Source organism: Aulostomus chinensis, chromosome 12, assembly GCF_037954235.1.
Source record: "Aulostomus chinensis isolate RoL2024-O1b breed Wild chromosome 12, RoL_Achi_v1.0, whole genome shotgun sequence".
Classification (NCBI taxonomy): Eukaryota; Metazoa; Chordata; class Actinopteri; order Syngnathiformes; family Aulostomidae; genus Aulostomus; species Aulostomus chinensis.
Genome location: NC_141331.1, coordinates 782,186 through 803,969, shown reverse-complemented (window position 1 = coordinate 803,969; position 21,784 = coordinate 782,186). Strand labels below are relative to the sequence as shown.

General features: G+C 45.9%; 1 protein-coding gene across 1 annotated transcript in view; it reads left to right on the top strand.

Annotated features, from left to right (window-relative positions):
• The first annotated feature begins 54 nt into the window (after nt 1–54).
• LOC147251642 (titin-like) overlaps nt 55–21,784 on the top strand; it is a 204,696-nt gene continuing 182,966 nt past the window's right edge. Inside the window, exons 1-40 of the mRNA XM_086221100.1 lie at nt 55–210; nt 363–566; nt 653–940; nt 1,031–1,113; nt 1,522–1,733; nt 2,550–2,625; nt 3,139–3,285; nt 3,577–3,807; nt 3,892–4,002; nt 4,519–4,764; nt 5,005–5,064; nt 5,576–5,834; nt 5,944–6,013; nt 6,107–6,304; nt 6,608–6,750; nt 6,883–7,031; nt 7,118–7,345; nt 7,430–7,671; nt 7,978–8,246; nt 8,340–8,504; nt 8,597–8,765; nt 9,203–10,899; nt 10,989–11,270; nt 11,357–11,623; nt 11,886–12,158; nt 12,263–12,526; nt 12,640–12,900; nt 13,043–13,303; nt 13,769–14,032; nt 14,123–14,383; nt 15,391–15,651; nt 15,795–16,055; nt 16,152–16,296; nt 16,379–16,547; nt 16,928–17,159; nt 18,073–18,357; nt 18,441–18,566; nt 18,721–18,909; nt 19,302–19,682; nt 20,781–20,831. Of these exons, the coding sequence (XP_086077226.1) occupies nt 120–210; nt 363–566; nt 653–940; nt 1,031–1,113; nt 1,522–1,733; nt 2,550–2,625; nt 3,139–3,285; nt 3,577–3,807; nt 3,892–4,002; nt 4,519–4,764; nt 5,005–5,064; nt 5,576–5,834; nt 5,944–6,013; nt 6,107–6,304; nt 6,608–6,750; nt 6,883–7,031; nt 7,118–7,345; nt 7,430–7,671; nt 7,978–8,246; nt 8,340–8,504; nt 8,597–8,765; nt 9,203–10,899; nt 10,989–11,270; nt 11,357–11,623; nt 11,886–12,158; nt 12,263–12,526; nt 12,640–12,900; nt 13,043–13,303; nt 13,769–14,032; nt 14,123–14,383; nt 15,391–15,651; nt 15,795–16,055; nt 16,152–16,296; nt 16,379–16,547; nt 16,928–17,159; nt 18,073–18,357; nt 18,441–18,566; nt 18,721–18,909; nt 19,302–19,682; nt 20,781–20,831 (9,571 nt within the window). The 5' untranslated portion in view covers nt 55–119. The remainder of the gene's footprint in view (nt 211–362; nt 567–652; nt 941–1,030; nt 1,114–1,521; nt 1,734–2,549; nt 2,626–3,138; nt 3,286–3,576; nt 3,808–3,891; nt 4,003–4,518; nt 4,765–5,004; nt 5,065–5,575; nt 5,835–5,943; nt 6,014–6,106; nt 6,305–6,607; nt 6,751–6,882; nt 7,032–7,117; nt 7,346–7,429; nt 7,672–7,977; nt 8,247–8,339; nt 8,505–8,596; nt 8,766–9,202; nt 10,900–10,988; nt 11,271–11,356; nt 11,624–11,885; nt 12,159–12,262; nt 12,527–12,639; nt 12,901–13,042; nt 13,304–13,768; nt 14,033–14,122; nt 14,384–15,390; nt 15,652–15,794; nt 16,056–16,151; nt 16,297–16,378; nt 16,548–16,927; nt 17,160–18,072; nt 18,358–18,440; nt 18,567–18,720; nt 18,910–19,301; nt 19,683–20,780; nt 20,832–21,784) is intronic.

The window sequence follows — 21,784 nt, the reverse complement described above, 5'->3', positions numbered from 1 at the left end:
CTCTGGGGAATAACCTGACAAGAACTCCTCCCATTTAACACTCGGACTGCTCGGACTTTGACTTCAAGGTCTTTTGGTTCTTACGGTTGTTTTCATCTCCCTGCAGGGTGCCAATCAACATGTCAACACAGGCGCCGACGTTCACGCAGCCGCTGCAGAGCGTCGTGGCACTTGAGGGTAGTGCCGCGACGTTCGAGGCTCAAGTTAGTGGTAAGAAACGGCATCATCGTTGCTGTGCTGCTTCTGACACTGTAATGCTGCAGGGAGACGAAGATTCTTCCTGCGTAAACTCTTCATCATTCACACACGAGCCAAGTCAAGCCAAGTGCTTCTCTCGATCAAGCTCCTTCTCTCCTCTCCAGGTTCTCCAGTTCCCGAGGTGAGCTGGTTTCGTGATGGCCAGGTTCTTTCCACCGCCGCTCTGCCCGGCGTTCAGATCTCGTTCAGCGACGGCCGCGCTGTTCTGAGTATCCCTTCTGTGACCGCTGCACATAGCGGAAGATTTTCTGTCAGAGCCACCAACGGCGCTGGACAAGCCACAAGCACCGCTGAACTCCTGGTAACAGGTGAGAGCCCAGGTAGACTGAACACTGCATCAGTGGGTTCCACCCTCTTGGCAGCATGAGCCTTATTTTTAACTTTGTTTGTGCAGTGGAGACGGCGCCTCCCAACTTCCTTCAGAGACTCCAGAGCTCTTCGGTAAGACAGGGCAGCCAGGTGAGGCTGGACGTCCGAGTCGCCGGGATCCCATCACCTGTGGTCAAGTTCTACCGCGAGGGAGCCGAGATCCAGAGCTCCGCCGACTTCAGGATCCTTCAGGAAGGAGACCTGTACAGCCTGCTGATTGCTGAGGCTTTCCCAGAGGATTCTGGGACATATTCTGTCACCGCCACCAACAGCAGCGGACGGGCCACCTCCACCGCTGAGCTGCTGGTGCAGGGTGAGCGGCTCCCATCAGAAAGAGAGAAACTCTTTCAGCATTTCAAATCAAACCTTCATTTACATGGTTGGGGCCATGTGTGTCCAACAGGTGAGGAAGCTGTGCCTGCTAAGAAAACAAAGACGATTATGTCCACAACTCAGATGGCGACTTCCCAGACTGGAGTGCAGAGGGTGAGACTACCTGCTCCCTTTTTATTAAAGAATTCTGCCAAAACAGAGGTTTAACACACCAGCAACTGAAGACAGGCGTGTCGGAGGAGAAAGGGTCAAACTCAGGGGTGTGGGACTGAAACGCAACTTTACTGCTATTAAAATACTCGTCTACTGCAATTGTGACAGCACACAGGACTTTTTTCTTTCCCTATAATTTTTTTTTTTAGATAAACAAGAAGTAAGTAGTATTGTAGACTTTGTGTTAAAGCTTTGGAGAGGACAAAAAAATGAACTTAAGAAAATGTATATTTTCATGTGAAAGCAAAATGAAAGGTTGTTTGCACATCGTACCTGAGGCAGTGGATGATGATGTACTTCCTCACAGATTCATGAATTGCTGAACGTGTCATCTGTCTTCTTCAGAAGGTGGAGGCCAGTTTCCAGGCCACCACCATGACCCAGATGCAAGTAGAAGGTGGGGTGATGGCTCAGCATTTGGTTCACAGAACCCCTCCTCAGATCCCCCCGAAGCCCACCTCCAAGTCCCCACCGTCCTTCATTTCCAAGGTGACAGGCAGACGCCAACAGTCACCTTCACCTGTCAGACCAGTGAAAGGGCCAACGCCTTCGCCTGTCAGGTATGAGTCAAGCTCATTTATGTTACCTTTGTATGGCAACATGACCTCATACTTGCAACTCCCAAATCTGCACACCTGGCTTGGCCGTCACCTCCCATGCTTGGTGCTCTCAAGTACGTTAAGCTCTGACTCACAGGGCCGCCCCTCAAAGACTTCCAACACTTTCTCTCTGTTTTGATGAATCTTGCTGGTTTGGCTGCCTTCCTTCCTACCTTCTTGTGGGACTGCTCTGCTTGGCCGGTATCCATAAGCTGTCAGGAAACTTTCATACAATACAAATGAATGAAAGCAGAAAACAGCTAAAGGCTCCGCTTGAGCACATTGAGCATAAAAGTGCTTTAGTTTTCACATGGACGTTTGGAGTCCCTAAACATGTGGAAGTTTGTTCTCGCCCCTGAAATCCTCCGTGATCTTGGATGAGTTTGCAAAACTCCTCATTCTGTTTAATTTCTGGTCAGGTATTTGTCTCCAGTGAGCTGAAAAACAGATCTTTTGCCATAGAGATCAGATGTACTGTGGACTGTGTGCAGGCTTAAATAAGCTAACAGGCTAGGTGTGAGCTAACGGGCTGTTGGAATGTCTGCAGTGCTCCATGTGGATATTCCTGAAACTGATGAGTGGACTAGACAGCTTTGTGAATAGGACCTCTAAATTTCTAACGTCTGTAAGAAGGTCCATCTGAGCGTGAGCGGCAGTGATAGTTTTCCATGTGACAGTGAAGCAAGGTGGCCATCTACAACGAACACCAGAAACAACCTTATGAAATATTTCTGACGATGATCCGTGTTTTCACATTTGTGCTTCTGTTGTCCACAGACCGGTTTCTCCTTCCACCCGACTCTCTGTCTCCCCCATCAGGCCGGTGAAGTCTCCCATCATGACAAGGAAACAGGTGAAGTACTCTTGTGAGCTTGTCATCAGTAGCTAAGCTAACACTACTCTGTGGTGTAGATTTACACAATTGACTTGCACCTCTCCTGTTTTTGGTGATGTTATTGTACCCACACACACACACACACACACACACTTTCATGACTCTGGTCATCTGGGCTTGAATGTTGCTGTGTTGTTGAAGCCGGGAGCAGAACAGTTTTCAGTGTAACAGTGTCATGTCCATCAGCTGAAGCCAGAGTCGTTTTTCCTCTGATAGTACATATGGTGGGAACATATAGGCCTTGTCGTATGTGTTGATAGGGGAGATATTAGGGGACCGACGTGTGTGTTATGACAGACGGATGTGGGAACCAAGTTACAATGAGCTGCACTCAGGTCTCAAGTGGTGCGGGCGTAGAGCCCTGGTACGCAGCATATTAGAGTTCCATCTATCATGTTCATGTTCTGAAAAATAGTGTGTGCCGATGGGGAGCTGCATCCTGTAACCTCCATCATCATGGTGGTCTTATAGGTCGCGGTTACTGCTGAGGTGCTGCCGCCATGGAAGCAGGGAGACTACTTGGCTGAAGCCAGCTACACCACAATGACCAGTGTGAGCAGCGCCACCCAGCTGCACATGGAGAAACACTGGGAGCAGCAGGTTGCTGCCACCAGAGAGGTGAGCATGACAGAGCGGGAAACACATCCACTCCTAAAATGTCCGCCTGTTACATTGTTACTCTAAATTTGTGAGGTTGGTGTAGACCGTGAGTGTGAAAGTTTTCAGCAGCTGGGTTTAAGTCAGAATCCTGCCTGGAGAATTTAGACTGTACACGGTGGTGTGTGTGAGTTACACCACTTGAGATGAAAAGATCAGATCTGTGTTATCTTTGACATATCAGCTGGAAGTCCTCAGGGCTTCGACCTGACAGCCATCTTGAGCTCTGTGTGCTGCTGGTTGTGTGCCCAGGAGGAGGGAGAGAAAAAAGCTGAAGCAGTGGCCACTGTAGTGGCCGCCGTTGACCTGGCTCGGGTCCGCCAGCCTGTGCACGTGGAGGCTGGCCGAGCTGAAGAGGAGGCTGTAGAAGTCGAGGTGGCTGCAGAGAAACAGTTTCTTACCAAAACACTGCCAGCTGAACCAGCAGCTGTTATGTCAGAACAGCAGACAGTCCAGGTCTCCCAGGTCTCCCAGGTCTCCCAGGTCGGAGGAGTTCACTGAATTCATGCTGAAATGATTTGACTTCAGGGTCTCAGTTTTTTTAATCAGCTATGTTGGTTGCTCCAGATTCAGAGAACGAGAGAAACGTCCCATGTGGACACTGGTGTCACAGCTCCACCAGTTCCTCATTTCACAGTTTCTAAAGTTTCTGTTCCTAAAGCTGAGGTGAGCCACGAGGTAAGGAGACGAGCCACTGTCTGCCGTCGTCATCACTTCGAAAACCCCCATCTCATCTTTAACACACCATCTTAACGAGCACTTTCCACTGTGTTAATGTGGCGTGCAGCTTCTCAGTTCCTCCTCACAGTAGCACCCATCTTAAAATATCACCTGACCTCCACAGTATCACAGCTGGTAGAACAGGGACACCATGCTGAACCTGCAGCTCAAATCAAAAACAGGCTTTTTAAAAGTTGACAGCTTTTCGTCCGATGAAAATGTGTGATAGTTCGATCTTTACACGTCTTTTTTGTGCAGTAACTTCCTGTAGGTCGGCTTTGTGTTTGCTCAGAAGAAAATGCTGATTAATGGAAAATTCACCTGTTAACAGCATCGTGCTGTGGTCACCTGGTCGTCTTTACATCAATTAAGAAAACGTCCCTCCCTCTCCATGAATGCTCACCAACGCCCACTAATCCCCGACTTAACGAAGGACTGAACTTTGGATAACGTTGTTGTCATTGGCTCGGTCAGGTGTCCATCGCCGGCACTGCCATTGCTACTCTGCAGAAAGAGCTGTCCTCACCCTCCGCTCACAGGAAGATCATCAAGACTGTCAAGTCTCCCAGTCCGTCTCGCCGAGCAGCAGTGGAGATGCACGTGATGCCAGAGCCCCTCCCACCGCCCTTTAAAGATGCCAGATATCAGAGTCAGGTTGAGTTGCAGGCGAGCAGGGTTCATGGAGTGGGCGGGGAGGAGTTTGAGGACTGGGAACCTCAGGTTGGTCCCACCCCCCGTCACTGCTCCATTTTAACCTCGTGTGGACTGTCACCAGCGTTCCCCTTCCTCACTCTAACGCAGCCGATCACATGCTGCCCTTCACCCGCCTCCTGAGGATTCAGCTTCCTCCCCCTGCTTCACCTTCATCTCTTTGTCGGCCCCTGGAGGGTTTTATGTGTTTGGCCCATCTTCGCTCATCTGAGTTTGACCACCTATGACTGTCCTCTTGTTTGTCCTCAGGAGGCGGTCGCGATGCCCACCAGAGCCCAGGAGCCAGTGGTTCCTCCCACCTTAGTTGCTGTGAGTACTTTTCCTGTTCCCTTTCAAAGTAAAGCTACTTTCCAAAGCTGAATTTTTTTTAATCACATTTTGGCCCAAGTATAATAATACAAGATTCTGTGTTGAATTGTAAACACTTGAACTGCTAACTCCCATCAAGTTTGAAAGCAGTGTTTATGAATTACTAGTCTTACACTCTTTTTCAGCCAGAGTTCCTTTGATTTTTACATCAAGTTATGTGAGATGTTTGCCTTTGTCAGGAAAAAAAATTAAAAATTGTGGTATTTAATCTAAATGTATTATTTTGAAATCTCTCTGCATGTTATTAAAGAGTTTAGGTATAAGTATTAGCAAACTATCACCAAAGGAAGCCTGTCAGTAGTGAAGTTGTGTCAGTGTTAAGTGTCAGGTGGTATAAATTCTGAATTGCTGAGTGGGGCAGGAAATTCAAAAAGAACAGGAATCGGTTGCGATACCGACCTCGGATGCAGTTCTGAACTGTAGTCTGAAGGTGTCACTGTTTTCTGTTCAGGGCCTGAACAATGTCACAGTGACGGAGGGCGAGTCAGTGACCCTGGAGTGCCAGATCAGCGGTCAGCCCGCCCCCGTCATCATGTGGTTCAGGGAGGACTACAAGATTGAGAGCTCCATCGATTTCCAGATTACCTATGAGAATGGATTTGCCCGGCTGGTGATCCGCGAGGCATTCGCTGAAGACAGCGGACGCTTCACCTGCACCGCCACCAGCGAGGCAGGAACCGTCAGCACTTCCTGCTATCTGCTCGTCAAAGGTAACAGAGGACAGAGTTGAGACTGAGACTGAGTTTGACAAAACGTGCATGTAGTCACCTGGATGTCACCCCAGGTGATCTAGGCTTCACTATCTTTTATCTCTTGTAGTTTCAGAAGAAATCGAGAGCAGAGAGGAGACGATGACTATCACTGAAGCAGGGATTGCTCAAGAGAAAATGTGAGTCCATGTTTTGTTCTTGACTGGCCATTGTGATATTACAGGTACGTCTGCGTTGTTTTGGTCTTTGATGGAGCTCTTGGTTTCTGTCAGTGTCACTGTTGAGACGAAGGAGCAGGTGGTGACGGAGGTGAGTGCAGCAGAGACTGCTGCTCCCCTCTTCATCAAGAAACCAAGTGTTCAGAAACTGGTAGAGGGGGCAAGTGTTGTCTTTGAGTGCCAGGTTGGAGGAAACCCCAAACCACACATCATCTGGAAGAAGAGTGGTGTGCCGCTCACGACTGGATACAGGTACAAGACTCCCCTCACGTTTGAACAATCTGTTAAGTCTGTTAACTCTGGCTCTCTAAAATCCTACTGCCTTAAGGAATCATTTTCTTCCGTTCTTGTCCAGGCAGCTGTATAGCACAAGCACAAAGACGATACCAGAGTAGCAAAATCTTCCTTTGAACATTTTCTTGTCATATTCTCATGCCAGCATTCTTTGTAACCTGGTTTAACTTAAATTGACTCCAGACTGGCCATGTGTTGCCGAGATACTGAGATGAGTTGTCACATATATCGGAATATTAAGTGTCATTTTTTCACCATCAGATACAAAGTTGCTTACAAGAAGGAGACTGGAGAATGCAGGTTGGAGATCTCTATGACATTCGCTGATGATGCTGGAGAATACTCCATCTTTGCCAAGAATCCTCATGGAGAAGCCTCCGCCTCTGCCGGTCTCCTGGAGGAAGGTATCAGACTCCTTTTGTTTTTTGGCCAATCTGAATTGCTCGAGGCAGGAAGTAAACCTCTCATTGGAAACTAATTTCAGTGCATTTAGGAAGGATTTGTTGAACACAGTGTGTGTATTTCCATGTTCACAGAGGAATATGAAGCTTACATGAAGCAGTGCGACGTGACTTACAAAACTGAAGTGGTGGCGACAGTTGTTCAGGAGCCGTCTGTTGTCATGAGTCAATATGAATTGGAGCAGAGGAGAATCATGACTCCAATGAGCTTCGTCTCAGAAACGGTACTCATAGGTCTCTAATACCCAAACTGTTTACATGGTCATCATTCAAGAGTACTTAGGGGAAACATTACAAACTTTTTTTGCAGGAATTCCTCATTTCAGCCTTTGAAGAAAGGATCATCCAGGAGATTGAGCTCCGCATCATGAGGATCACCTACACCGAGTTGGTGATGGAGGATGGAGAGCAGATGGTGACCATATCAGACGAGGAGGCAGTGCAGCCGGCCTTCGACACGCCAGTCAAGAACTACCGGATCATGGAGGGAATGGGCGTCACGTTCCACTGCAAAATGGCTGGAAATCCTCTGCCAAAGGTACAAAATTATGAAGACACTGGCATGTATTAGTAGGGGCTTGGGGTCCTCCGTGGTGTCGAAGTGACTTCTGTCTTCTGCCAGATTGCCTGGTACAAAGATGGCCAGCGTGTCAGGCCTGGTGGCCGTTACCAGGTCGAGGTGCTTCAGGATGGACGAGCCAGCCTGCGTCTGCCAGTAATTCTGCCCGAGGATGAGGGCGTGTACACTGCCTTTGCTGCCAACATGAAAGGAAACGCTGTCAGCTCTGGAAAACTCTACGTGGAGCCATCTGGGGCAGTGACGCCTCCGAGATACACGCCACAGCCCGCGATTCAGAGGATTCAGTAAGATTTTATGTCCTTAAACCCTCAACAATACTAATAAAACAGCTTCAGCTGATATTAACTACACTAGACCTTCTCTGTTGTATTTTGGTAAGCTTTGTCTTTTGAAATGGAGTGGTTGTTTGAATGCTGGAGTGGTGCAGTGCTGCCTTGTCAACAGATGATCATAGATAACTTAGCTTAAGTAAAAACGGAGGCAGCCATTGTCATTAATGCAGCTGGCTCCAGCAGTAGGAGCATTGCCCTTCTGAAAGCAACACTTAACCATCAGCTCCACAACTTTGATGACTTGTAATTCTTTGTCAGATCTACATCTCCTCGTGCTGTGAGCTCCTCACCAGGCCGTTCTCCCAGCCTTTCTCCTGGACGTTCTCCCAGACGCTCACCCAGCCGTTCTCCTGGACGTTCACCTGCCCGAAGGCTCGATGAGACGGACGAAGCTCAGCTAGAGAGACTCTACAAGCCTGTGTTTGTCATGAAGCCTTCCTCACTAAAATGCTCCGAGGGGCAAACTGCCAGATTTGACTTGAAGGTTGTTGGCAGACCGATGCCCGACACATACTGGTTCCACAATGGTATGCAAAGGAAATATTTCCAAGGGTCCAACATAGTACACAATATCTGTTTGTCCTTGCACTGGTGAAGCAATTTTATACTTTTGTGTCCAGGACAACAAGTGATCAATGACTACACCCACAAGATAGTAATTAAAGAGGACGGTATCCAGTCCCTGATCATCGTTCCAGCCATGCCTAAAGACTCTGGAGAGTGGACAGTTGTAGCCCAGAACAGAGCTGGGCGAACCACTGTCTCTGTAACTCTAAGTGTTGATGGTAATTTTCCATCACAGGTTTATTGTGTTGATCAGCTCAGTCTCATATACTTGGTGACAACCTGACCTGGATATTATTCTTATCATCCACAGCCCGTGAAAGCCTGGCTCGCCCTCAGTTTGTTGAGAAGCTGAAGAATATTACAGTTAAGCAGGGAACTCTGGTTGAGCTGGCCGTCAAAGCCATTGGAAACCCCCTCCCTGATATTGTCTGGCTGAAGAACAGTGACATTATCAGCCCACACAAGCATCCACATATCAAGTATGAGTCTTTGACTTTTAACTACTTTTTTTTTTCTTATGTGTCAGTTCAAAAATAGAAAGTTGCTGCCTTTTGCCCTTTTGCCTCCATTTAGAGTGAAGTATCTTCTATAAATGCCTTCAAACAGCCTTTGCCTTATGTGGCATCAGCATGCATTTTACATTGACATGCTCACCCAGGACGCAATATGAAGGAAATGCTGCAGTCGAACTCCAATTTTCTGTCTTATACAATGGTTTCAAAGTGTCTCCAAACAGTCAGTTTTAAAAAGATTTTAATAGACTTGAAGTTGATGTTTGATCATTTTGAACTGTACCTGATGCTGTACTGATGTAGCAAGCACCCCCCAAAGACAAATGCACAATTAAAATGCTAAAGTGTTGAGAAGTGAACCAAATATCCTGATGGATGAGTCTGAACAGTTATGTGTTTTTCAGGATTGATGGCACTAAAGGAGAGGCAAAATTCCAAATCCCTTCTGCTTCAGGCACAGACAGTGCCTGGTACACTGCTACGGCCATCAACAAAGCTGGCAGAGACACCACCCGCTGCAGGGTCAATGTTGAGGTTGACTTTGCTGTACCACAAACTGAGAGGAAGCTCATCATTACCAAAGGAACCTACAAGGCCAAGGAGATCGCTGCCCCTGAGTTGGAACCCCTTCACCTCCGTTATGGCCAAGAGCAGTGGGAGGAGGGAGACCTTTACGACAAAGAGAAGCAGCAGAAACCTATGTTTAAAAAGAAGTTGACCTCTATTAGAATGAAGCGTTTTGGTCCAGCTCATTTCGAGTGCAGACTGACCCCCATTGGTGACCCCACTATGGTTGTGGAGTGGCTTCATGATGGCAAACCCCTGGAGGCTGCTAACAGGCTTCGCATGGTCAATGAATTTGGCTATTGCAGCCTTGACTATGAAGTTGCATATGCTCGTGACAGTGGCGTTATCACCTGCAGAGCAAGTAACAAGTTCGGAGTTGACCAGACCTCTGCCACTCTGATAGTCAAGGATGAAAAGGGTCTTGTTGAGGAAACACAGCTTCCTGAAGGCAGGAAGGGGGCACACAGAATCGACGAGATAGAGCGTATAGTTCATGAAGGCGGACCTGCTGGAGTCACTACAGATGAGGAAACTGAAAAGACCAAACCTGATATTGTCCTGCTTCCCGAACCAGCCAGAGTACTGGAAGGTGACATTGCCCGATTCCGCTGTAGAGTGACTGGTTATCCAGCACCCAAGGTCAACTGGTACCTTAACGGACAACTTATTCGTAAGAGCAAGAGATACAGACTTCGTTACGATGGTATTTACTACTTGGAGATTGTTGATATCAAGTCCTATGATTCAGGAGAGGTCAGGGTAGTTGCTGACAATCCTCTGGGTACAACTGAGCACATTGTGAAACTAGAAATCCAACAGAAAGAGGACTTTAGATCAGTCCTGCGTCGTGCTCCAGAACAAAAGGCTGCAGAGGCTCCCCAAGAGCCTGGCAGAATCAGCTTTGATGTGGTGAAGGTGGACCAACCTGGTGATGCCACACAGGACAGAGAAGTTGTTAAACTGAGGAAGACGCATAGAATTGTTCATGAGAAAATGTCAGAGGAGTCTGATGAGCTAAAGAGCAAGTTCAAGCGCAGGACAGAGGAAGGCTTCTATGAGTCGATCTCTGCTGTGGAGTTCAAGTCTCGTAAGAGGGACGACTCCTATGAAGACTTGCTGAAGAAAACAAAGGATGAGCTGCTTCATCACCTTAAAGAGAAAGAAGAGGCTGAAAGGAAGAAGATGGAGGAGCAGGGCAAAGTGACCATCCCCACCTTCAAGCCAGAGAGGGTCCAGCTCTCCCCCAGCATGGAAGCACCAAAAATTCTGGAACGCATTGCAAGCAAGACTGTTACCCCATTAGAGGAGGTTCGTTTCCGCCTAAGAGTTGTAGGTAGACCTGAACCTGAGTGTGAGTGGTTCAAGAACGGCATTCCTCTGGAGAAGTCTGACCGTGTGTACTGGTACTGGCCTGAGGACCATGTATGTGAGCTGGTAATGAGACGTGTCACATCACAGGATTCTGCCAGCATCATGGTCAAAGCCACAAATGTCGCTGGGGAGGCCTCCAGCCATGCCTTCTTGCTTGTGCAAGGTACGCTCAGTTTATACCATCTCTCAGTGAGCTTTCCAATGTCTTGATCAATTAATTTCAGAGTCTCACCTCTTACTTCCTCTTTGTAGCCAAGGCAGCAATTAACTTCACTCAAAACCTGGAGGATGCCAGTGCAAATGAGAAGGACACCATGGTGACCTTCGAGTGTGAAACAAATGAACCTTTTGTCAAAGTCAAATGGCTCAAGAACAACACGGAGATTTACTCTGGAGAGAAATATAGGATGCACTCTGACAGAAAGGTCCACTTCCTGTCTGTGCTGATGATTGAAATGAGGGATGATGCAGAATATACCTGTGTTGTTGTAGAAGATGAGAATATAAGGACAAGTGCAAAGCTCCATGTAGAAGGTGACCATGACATCTCGCATCTTTCTGTCCTAGGTCTTGTTTGGGTAGATTGGTACATAACGGTTCTTGATGTCATTGTATGTTAGGTGCTGCACTGGAGCTCATCAAACACTTGGAGAACATTGAGGTGCCAGAGACCTATGCTGCAGACTTCGAAGTCGAGCTGTCTCGTGAGGATGCTGAGGGCAGCTGGTTCTTTGGTGACAAAGAGCTCTATCCCACCAGTAAATATGTCATGTCCTCCCGCCGGGGAAGACACTCCTTGTCCATTAAGGAAGTGAGGAAGGAGGACCAGGGGAAATATACCTTTGTCTGCGGAGATCTGAGGACCAGTGCTTCACTCAAGATGAAATGTAATAAACTTTACAGAGGACCGGAGTCTCTTTGATACTGAGTTCCAACATGCTATTTGTCATTAGCTGCATGGCATTAGATATTGTATTGAATGGAGGTTTCTTACTTGTGCTTTCTGGGGCACATTTGCAGTTCTCAAGAGAGCATTTGAAGGATAATTCTGGTAGATTTAATCCTCACAGATCGTATAGTGACATTTTGTAATCTAGTCTTGGGTCTCTGCAGTGTAAAGTGATTGTAAAAGGGTCTCTCTTCCCTCAGTGCGCCCGGTGACCCTGATGCAGCCCCTGATTGACCTCATGCTCTGCGAGGGTGATATCGCTCAGCTGGAGGTCAGGTTCTCCCAGGAGAATGTTGAGGGAACATGGATGAAGAATGGCCAGGCCATCTCTGCCTCTGACCGCATCCACATTATTATTGATAAAACAGTTCACAAGCTTCTGCTGGAGAACATCAGTCGGGACGATGCAGCTTCCTACTCCTTTGTGGTTCCGGCCCAGGATATCACCACCTCCTGTAAACTCAACGTTCAGAGTAAGACAAGTTTTCTTGTTGTATGACCAGCGACTTCTGTAACAGTATTAAGATGATTTATATTTAGACCTATGTGAGAATCATTTTCATGTCTCTCTTTGCAGCCATTGACATCGTGGTGCCACTTAAAGATGTGTCATCTATTGAAGGCACGAAGGCTGTTTTGGAATCCAAGATTTCTGCACAGGACATCAGCTCAGTAAAATGGTACCACAATGATAAAGTGATGACCCCCAGTGACAGGATCCAGATGGTGGCGAAAGGAACCAAGCAGCGCCTCGTCTTCAGCAGGACGTATGCCTCCGATGAGGGACATTACAAACTGGTGGTCGGCAAGGTCGACACCAGCTGTAGGCTATCAGTGGAAAGTAAGAGAGATTGAATATATTCCTCCCTAACCTGCCTTTTGCAATTCAGACCTTCTGCTGAATTTCTTCAACTTTTTCATTGGAGTTGAACTGGTTGTTGTTGTTGTTTACAGAGGTGCACATCGTGAAGCATATGAAGGACAAAGTGTGCTCAGAATCCCAGAATGTCACTTTTGATGTCGAAGTTTCTCACTCTGGTATTGATCCGGTCTGGACCTTCAGGGGCCAACAGCTCAAAGCTGGTCCCAAATACAAGATGGAGACCAAGGGCAAGGCTCACTCTCTGACAGTAATCGATGCTATGAAGGATGAGGAGGGACAGTACATATTCCATGCTGGTGAAAAGACCTCCAGTGCTGAGCTTACTGTCTCAGGTATGTTTGGTAGATAGAAACGATAAAGCACGATTCTGACCTGAGATCTGAGAGTCAACACGACTTTCCTCCAGGTCTCTCTGTCCCCCAACTGTAAAAAACTAACAAACAAAAAAACCCTGCTTCCTTGTGTATCCAAAAGGTGGAGCCATTACACGCCCCCTGACGGACTTGACTGTGGCTGAGTCTCAGACAGCTGTGTTCGAATGCGAAGTTGCCAATGCCAACACTGAGGGCAAGTGGTTGAAGGAAGGTCAACTTGTTGACTTTAATGAGAATGTAGTGAACGAGGTGAAAGGAGCCGTACGACGCCTTATCATTCACATCACCAGACCTCAGGATGTTGGCGAGTACACCTATCAGGTGGCCAACTCCAAAACCACTGCTAACCTCAGGGTGGAAGGTAGGACCAAACCTCCCGCTGCAAATATTTGCCAATAGCTTCCACATCATGATTAAACCGAGATGATCCTTAAAGTCACACCTACATCAACAACATGCTAGTTTTTTTCGTGAATTTCATTGGTCTCAAGGTGCTCAGTGAAATTCTAATCTCCAGTTTAGAATCACTGCCAGATGTGCCTATCAGATAAAACAGTAGCAGCAGGAATATGTCTCATGTGGCTCAGGAAGAGTAGTCACTGTGTGTTCTTTACAATGTCATGTGTTGTTGAGTAATAGTTGCATTGTTTGAAATGCCACCGTGTCAGATACTGATTGTTTCCTGTGGCCCAGTAGCCTAATCAGAACATCCTCTGTTCCTTTATTGACTTGTGATGTTTTTGTCCCATGTTTCTATTTCTACTGGTACATACATCCAGCTCCCCCCCAAATAATAATAATAAATAATCTAAGTTTTATCCTGCAGCGGTGAAAATCAAGAAAACTCTGAGGAACCAGACTGTGACGGAGACCCAGGAGGCAGTTTTCACGTTGGAACTCACCCACGCCAATGTCAAGGGATCCAACTGGGTCAGGAATGGCATTGAGCTGCAAAACAGTGACAAGTATGAGATCAGCTCGCATGGCGCCATCCACACACTTAAGGTCAAGAACTGCAACACTCAGGATGAGACGGTTTACTCCTTCAAACTGGGAAAATTGTCCGCCAATGCCAGGCTAAACGTCGAGAGTGAGGATATGAGCAACTTCCTGTGAAATCTAAAAAAATGCTAGTTTACTTAATTATATCACTTATTAAATCTGTAATGTGTTTCTGCAGCGATTAAGATTGTGAAGAAGATAAAGGATGTGACATCACTGCTGAATGGCACCGCCTCCTTTGAGATGAGCCTGTCACATGACAACATCCCCGTCAGGTGGATGTTCAGAGGTGTGGAGCTCAAGCCCAGCAACCAGTGTAAGATTCTCTCAGAGAGAAAAGCTCACAAGCTTATCCTGCAGAATGTGAGCAGCAGCGACGCAGGCGAGTACAGCGCTGTGGTTGGACACCTGCAGTGCAGCGCCCTGCTCACCGTAGAGGGTAGGCAACACCTCCGCTCACAGGCTTGATAAAGAAAATGGGTGAACACACCACTTAATAAGAGAGAATTACATTTTCATTAAATTAGCATTTTACAGTATTCAAATTTTGCTTTTACAATCAACAACTTCTCAAGCACGCATAACCAGAAGTCACTTGTCATTTCCTAAATATTTTGTGTAGAGTTTCAAAAGAATATGGTAAAAGGATTTTTTTCAGAATTTTTGTCACCTCGATTTCTGTATGTAATTTGAGAAAAACTATTGATAATCTGGAGTAACAACATTTTTATTTTACTTTAAGTAGTTATAAAACAAAAGTCCAAAGAGTATGGTAACCATCAAAAGCACAAGAGGCAGTATAACCATTTTGCAATTTCTTGTTTTGTATTTTTTGTCAAGACAAAATCATTGTTTAATATAACATTGAATTTAGTTACAGCGTTTAAATAATTGGGTAAATATGAGAGCAACACAGCAGCAGGTGAATTAAATCTGTTACATTTTTCACCAATGCTTCACTTTCTCAAAATAATGATATGGTAAGAAAACTACATTTGATTTTTTTTAAATAATTAAGACTTAATAATTTATGTCACTATCTTTCACTGCTAATTGTTTTGTGAAATGTTAAAAACAAAGAGCAATGGTATGGGATCCATCAAACGATTAAGAGAAATGTAGTTTGATTTGTTATATGACAGTTTTATATTAATTTTTGTGTTCATAATAATTGTTGAATATAATTTATCATTACATGGGAATTTGACGAGTTATAATTAAAGAAAAATATAAAAGGTGCTCGTAATGCCCCAACGGTGTATTTTCCACTCTTTTTGACACAAACCCAATATTTTGGGGGTTTTTGATTACAAATTTCACCAAAAAGCACAATAAAATTCGAATGAATAAAATGTTCTGAGACTTGTAAAGCTAGGCTTTTTTTTTTGGAATTCTAAACCCTTAGTTTTTGTCTCAGACTTTTATTTCCTCTTTTACTTCCTGAAGCGCTGCGAGTCACCAAACCCTTGAAGAGCATGGCGGTCCCAGAGACCCACGTGGCCACATTCGAGTGTGAAGTTTCTCACTTCAACGTCCCATCCACCTGGCTGAAGGACGGCGTGGAGATCGAGATGAGTGAGAAGTTCAGGATTGTGGTTCAGGGAAAATTGCACCAGCTGAAGATAATGAACACCAGCAGGGACGACTCTGCTGAGTACACCTTCATCTGTGGCAACGACCGAGTCTCCGCCACGCTGACCGTTAGCCGTAAGTCCAATGTTTAATTCACATCCAGTCAAATCAGGACCTCAAGTTTGAACAACAAAACTCTTCCATATCTATAAACCAGGATTGTGATCAACCATATCATTGAATGCTTCCAGTAGTTCAGTTTTATTTCTCCACGGCAGCGGTTCTGATCACATCCATGCTGAAGGACCTGAACGCTCAGGAGAGAGACACCATCACCTTTGAGGTCACAGTCAACTATGAGGGCATCACGTACAAATGGCTGAAAAACGGTGTAGAGATCAAGTCATCGGAGAGATGTCAGGTCCGCAGTCGACAGCTCTCGCACTCACTCACCATTCGCAATGTTCACTTTGGAGATGGAGGAGAGTACCAGTTTGTGGCCGGCTCAGCCGCCTCAGCTGCTAACCTGTTTGTGGAAGGTAATGTCACGTCGTCCGCGTGCTCTCACTCAGGCCTATTTGTTATCATATGTAGTTAATCTTTGAATCTGTCTTCCTTTTTGGGGCCCTTTTCAGCTCGTGTCATCGAGTTCACCAAGAAAATCAAGGACATCAAGATAACTGAAAAGAAGAAGGCTATCTTTGAATGTGAGGTTTCTGAGCCTAACATCCAGGTGATGTGGATGAAGGACGGCCAGGAGCTGGACATGACCGAGGAGAGGTGTGCTGGCATTCCTTTAGCATTCAAATAAGCAAACATTTTGAAAGACACTCGCTAAACTGCTCACGTGTGGCATTCACAGGTACGTAGTGACTGCAGAGAAGTACGTTCACCGTCTAATGATCCAGGCTGTCCGTATGTCTGACGCTGGAGAGTTCTCGGTGGTGGCTGGGTCCAGCGTCTCCAAGGCCCAGCTGAATGTAGAGGGTCGTGACATTCGCATCTCTGAACCTGCTGAGCGACACATCACAGTGAGACATGTTTTCTCCTTGATTTGTTGTTGTCATGAAGCAGCTCAACTAAGGGATAAGTCAGGATAAAGTACCAATTAAATGATTTATTAAAAATAAACAATAAATTGTGCCAAAAAACATTGTGATGATGTGATTAAGTCGACTTGGGTGAACCAGGTTTTAAATTGTATGTTTTTGTTCTGGTACTTCGTGCTGTAACTATATCATTGGTAGAGAGAGATGGGCACACAGAGGATTTGGAATAGTGACCATCAAATACTAAATAATACCAGTTCACTTAATAGTTAGAATAAGAATCGGATTAATCAAACACAGTACTCTTATTTTAATGCACACCTGGAAATGTAGTAAAAGTCACATCTTTCTGTCTCTTGTAGGTTCTGGAGAAACACAGAGCAACTTTCGAGTTTGAGGTGAACGAGGATGACGTGGAGGGTCGCTGGCTGAGGAACGGCGTGGAGATCCAGTTTTCAATGGAGGAAAGGTTCAATTACGTTGCCATTCGGAAGATCCACCGCCTCACCATCTCAGAGGCCTACAGAAGTGACGCTGGCGAGTACACCTTCATTGCCGGCAAGAACAGAAGCTCACTGCAGCTTCGTGTCAACAGTAAGTCCAGCACAAGCATCCTGACAAGAGCACCATGGTCATCAGGATCACCATTAGGCTGTGATTATTGCTGACAGTCACAGATCGGTGAAGCATGAGTGCCAGAGCTGGCCGAACTGCTACTTCTTAGCCCTTTGCTGACTTGAATGTGGATCCATCATTTATTGTTTAGTTTTCAGACTGTAAAGACAGGGTTGAAGGGGTGGAGGTGTCTTCAAGTGTAACATGAGCTTATCTCTATAAACCGACCCTGCATATAAATATGGAATCTGTAACCGAGGGCAAAAAATTTGGGACAGGAAGCTCCTGGTTTTCGTTCTCTGTCTGAATAGCTTCGACCAATCACAGCTTTGGTTGTGTCCATGTAAAAGAATCTGTGTGGAGCCAGAAGTGAGGGACCACATTTGCTGAAATGCGATGGTGGGAAAAATGTCTGCAGTCTGGCTGTGGAACAAAGCAGTTTTAGTGATTTTGAAGTGTCAGCGGAGTGTAAACTGGCTGTTTTTGACACAGTCTGCTTGTATTCTTCGTGTTTCAACTCCATGCAGATGTCCCAATTTCCTATACTGACTGTGAATAATGAGCCATAAACAAGCAAGCATTGAACCAGATACCTGCTAGCTCGCCCTTGTTTCCAGAGGCTATGCCTCTCTGCTAGCTAGGTAGCTACACTAGGACCCTGAACACTGGCCCTTGTTTCCAGAGGCTTTGACTGTCTGCTAGCTAGGTAGCTACGCTAGGACCCTGAACACTGGCCCTTGTTTCCAGAGGCTTTGACTGTCTGTCAGCTAGGTAGCTACGCTAGGACCCTGAACACTGGCCCTTGTTTCCAGAGGCTATAACTGTCTGTAGATTTCTGTCAAAATTCTCCTCTTTCTCGCTCATTAAACCCTTTTTGTGGGATCTCTCTTAGTCCCGGAGCCACCTAAGATCCTTCGCCACATGGAGCCCCAGTCGGTGGGGGCTGGGAAACCGGCTCGCTTCTCGGTGCAGGTGAGCGGTGTCCCTCAGCCTCAGGTCTTCTGGTACAAGAACTCGCAGGCTCTGTCTCCAGGCTTCAAGTGCAAGTTCCTCCATGACGCTGATGAGCACACCCTGCTGCTGATTGAAGTCTTCCCTGAGGACACCGCTGTGTACAACTGTGAGGCCAAGAATGACTACGGCACTGCCACCAGCACCGCGTCACTCAACGTGGAAGGTAAAACAAGTTGTTTTCTGAGCAGGGAAGTAGTTCACATCAGCACCCAGATGTGTGTGGATTCATATTCATGTGTTTCACAGTATCCGAGGTGGTTTCTCCCGACTCGGCTGCTTCTGTTGCCCCGCCTGTTGTCATCTCACCCATCAGCAGCACCTCAGCCCGCGAGGGAGAACCAGCCCGCTTCCAGTGCCGAGTCCGTGGAGATGGTAAGAATACAGATTACTATTTACTATTTACTATGACTATTTAATGGTAACAAGAGCTTCAAGTTGCAGCTGAAAACACTTGAGTAGAACGTAAACACATTTTTATTGCGCTTGAAAAACAGGCTTTCTGATTATGCTCCCTCTCCTTTGCCAGATGTGAAGATCAGCTGGTTCCACAAGGACAAGGAGGTCAGGCAGTCGGACTTCTTCAGAATGTCACAGTTTGACGACAGCTGTCAGTTGGAGATCGCGCAAGTTTTCCCCGAGGATGAGGGCGAGTACACTTGCGTGGCCACAAACATTGCTGGGACCGCCTCCTGCTCTGCCACACTAACGCTAGATGGTGAGTTTGTTATCATCAAGAATTGCTTGTAACCCTGAACCGATGATGAGGACAGTCCAACAGACATCTGGTATCTTTTGGCTGTCAGTTATTTTGTTTGTAGCACTGAAAACTTATCTTGAGGAAACAAGACAATTAGGAAGTAATCTCAGGATGTGTCGGGGTCATGGTCCCTGGTATTTAATGTCCGGCAGCACCATCACAATTACATAAGTATCATAAAGGTTCAGAGTGAAGATCAACTTTAAAATCCTTTTGAACATTCCTCCAAAAGAAATCAACTGAGGGTTCCTGAGTAAAGCAGATGATGTCAGAAATGAGCAATTCCTGAGTTGATTGATAGCCATGGAAACCAGATGAAACTGTGAAGTCATAAACACACTTCCTTTCAGGGCAAAAACAATCTATGGATGTTCCCGACGAGTCTCGCATCTCCACCAGGCTCGTCAGTCTAGAGAAAGCCTCCATCGGCCAAAAGCCCGTTTTCATCCAGCCAATCATGAGCTGCTCTGTGCCACATGGGGAGGTGGCCCGCTTTCATGCATGTGTGTCTGGCATGCCCAAGCCAGAGATCAGCTGGTTTCACAACCGGCAGCCAGTTCAGCCCACTAAAAACCTGGTGTTCCATTTTGATGAGGTGACAAACACCGCAACACTCATCATAGTCGATGCTTTCTTGGAGCATGCGGGTCAGTACACCTGTAGGGCGGCCAACCGTGCTGGAGAGGCTGCTTGCTCAGCCACTCTCACCATAACCAAAGAAGAAGATGAAGGTAAATTGTGGTGGCCCCTGTCAGATCCCTCAGATATGATGTAAATTCTGCGAGATTAATTCACCCTCACTCTCCCCTCGCCGTCTCCTGATGAAACACCTCACGGGTATATGAACTAACCTGCAACATCAGTATCAGAGCTGTATCAGAGCTATAACCAATAAAAATCTATAAACATCAGTGATTATTCTTATGTCTATGCAGCCAAACTTGGGTTTACAGATCCTCTGCTCATACAGCAGACTCAGCATCACCAGACCTGAAGGGACTCAACTTCTACATCAGTGACCCGATTGGTCAGCTCTGATCTTTTCTGGATGCTGTGAAAGATTTAGAATTGTTGGACTTCCAGTGATAGGAAAATGAATGGGGGCCTTGGCCCATTCACACTAACCTCGACATTCACTCCTGGGATGATCACCTTCCCCCACCACCCTCACTGGGACCATCTGGAACCTGCATGAGGCCTCACCTGTAACCTCTTCACTTCCCTCCTCCAGGAACTTCACCTTCCTGGCTGTCATTTGAGGCCTCTGTGCTGTGCTAGTGATTTTCTCACTAGTTGTTTTCTCACCTTGAAATCTTGTTGTTAACAAGAATTAAAACACAATGTGGCTCATGAGGTCCTTTGAAACCTCATAGGCTAAATAGATTCATTTGCCTTTTATTCATGTTAGAATGCCCAATATTCAATCCCAACTGCTCCGGTGCTGGTTTTGTTTAAGGGGGATGGGGCAACACATTTACATTTCAGACTGCGGCTCATGGCTCAGCTGCAGCATCAAGTCACCATATTTGATGCAAAAGTTTCAGTATTATTTCTAAAAGCCCTTTTGCACACACTGTGTCCTCAGATCGCTTTTATTTGTCTACTTTATCAAGGTCGTGCTCATGTGTTATTAGATTACACATGTTAAGCTTGACCCCAAATGCATAAAGACAAATAAATTTTTTTTGGTTCACAAAGACAAATTGCAACAATTCAAATCCCTTTTTTTCACAAGAATGTGATGGAAAGGTGGGAAGACTGCCATTGGCTCTATGAAATCAATGATCTTGGTGTAGATGACCTCTGACCTGAGACTCTTTCCTCTGCAGTGACTCACGTGAGACAGGAGATTGAGGCCAGAATCGAGCAAGAAGTCAAAGGTAAGGTCACAGCAGATTTCCAACCATCCTTTATCAGACACACATGCTGAGTCGCTGTAGCGGTGTTTAACTCGGTCTGGTCTGTTGGTGGGTGATGGGAGATCAGGCTCCCTGGAGAAGCTGCTGAGAAGATGGAGAAGAAGCACATGTGTGGATGCATGAGTTCATTAGAGCTGGCCTGCATCCACGATCTGCTTTTAGAGTCTGAAAGTATGATGTTGATCTGTCAACTTAAATGATCTTTTAATTTCTACAGATGCATGTCCTCGTTATGTGTCATGATGTCAAATTCCAATTGTCTGTATTTTCTTCTGTTGGTAATCCTTTCCCAGACGAACACTGATCCAAACTGCTTTTATCAGTTCCTGACACTTGGGTTTTGCATCCAGTAGTGTATTTCACTTTGGCATGAAGGGTTCCTCTTTCTCTTGTAAAGGTGCTGGATATGTGTCTTTTAAGGATTCTGGATTTTAAGTACCCTTTAAAAGATATGAAGGTTTACTGCATCTGGAATTGAGATCTTCCTCCTGCAAAATATTCCCTCGCCTGGCTTGCAGATAGCGGATGTGATTCCTGTGGTTTGCATTCAAAATAACACCAGAAAACTATATTAGTTCGAATAAACGCCTTCTCACCCAATTTTACTGCTTAATTTGTTTTGAAAGAAGAATGAGAGATGTTTGCCATTGCTTCTCATTGACACCTGTGAGTGATTCGTTCTTCCTAAGTTAAAGGATTAGAAAGGGCGTTTATTCTCCAAGTCTGCAAGTCAGGTAAGGAATATTCAAACAAACAGCCAAAGCGATGACCAAAAAGTAAAACAAATGTTAGCTGTCCTCCTCGGAAGTATGCTTTTTTAACAACAATAATAATAAGAATAATAAATAATTTGTTTTGAAGAAATTTCCACAGACGAAGGATCAAAACTTCCTGCAGGTTTCTAATAAAAAGAA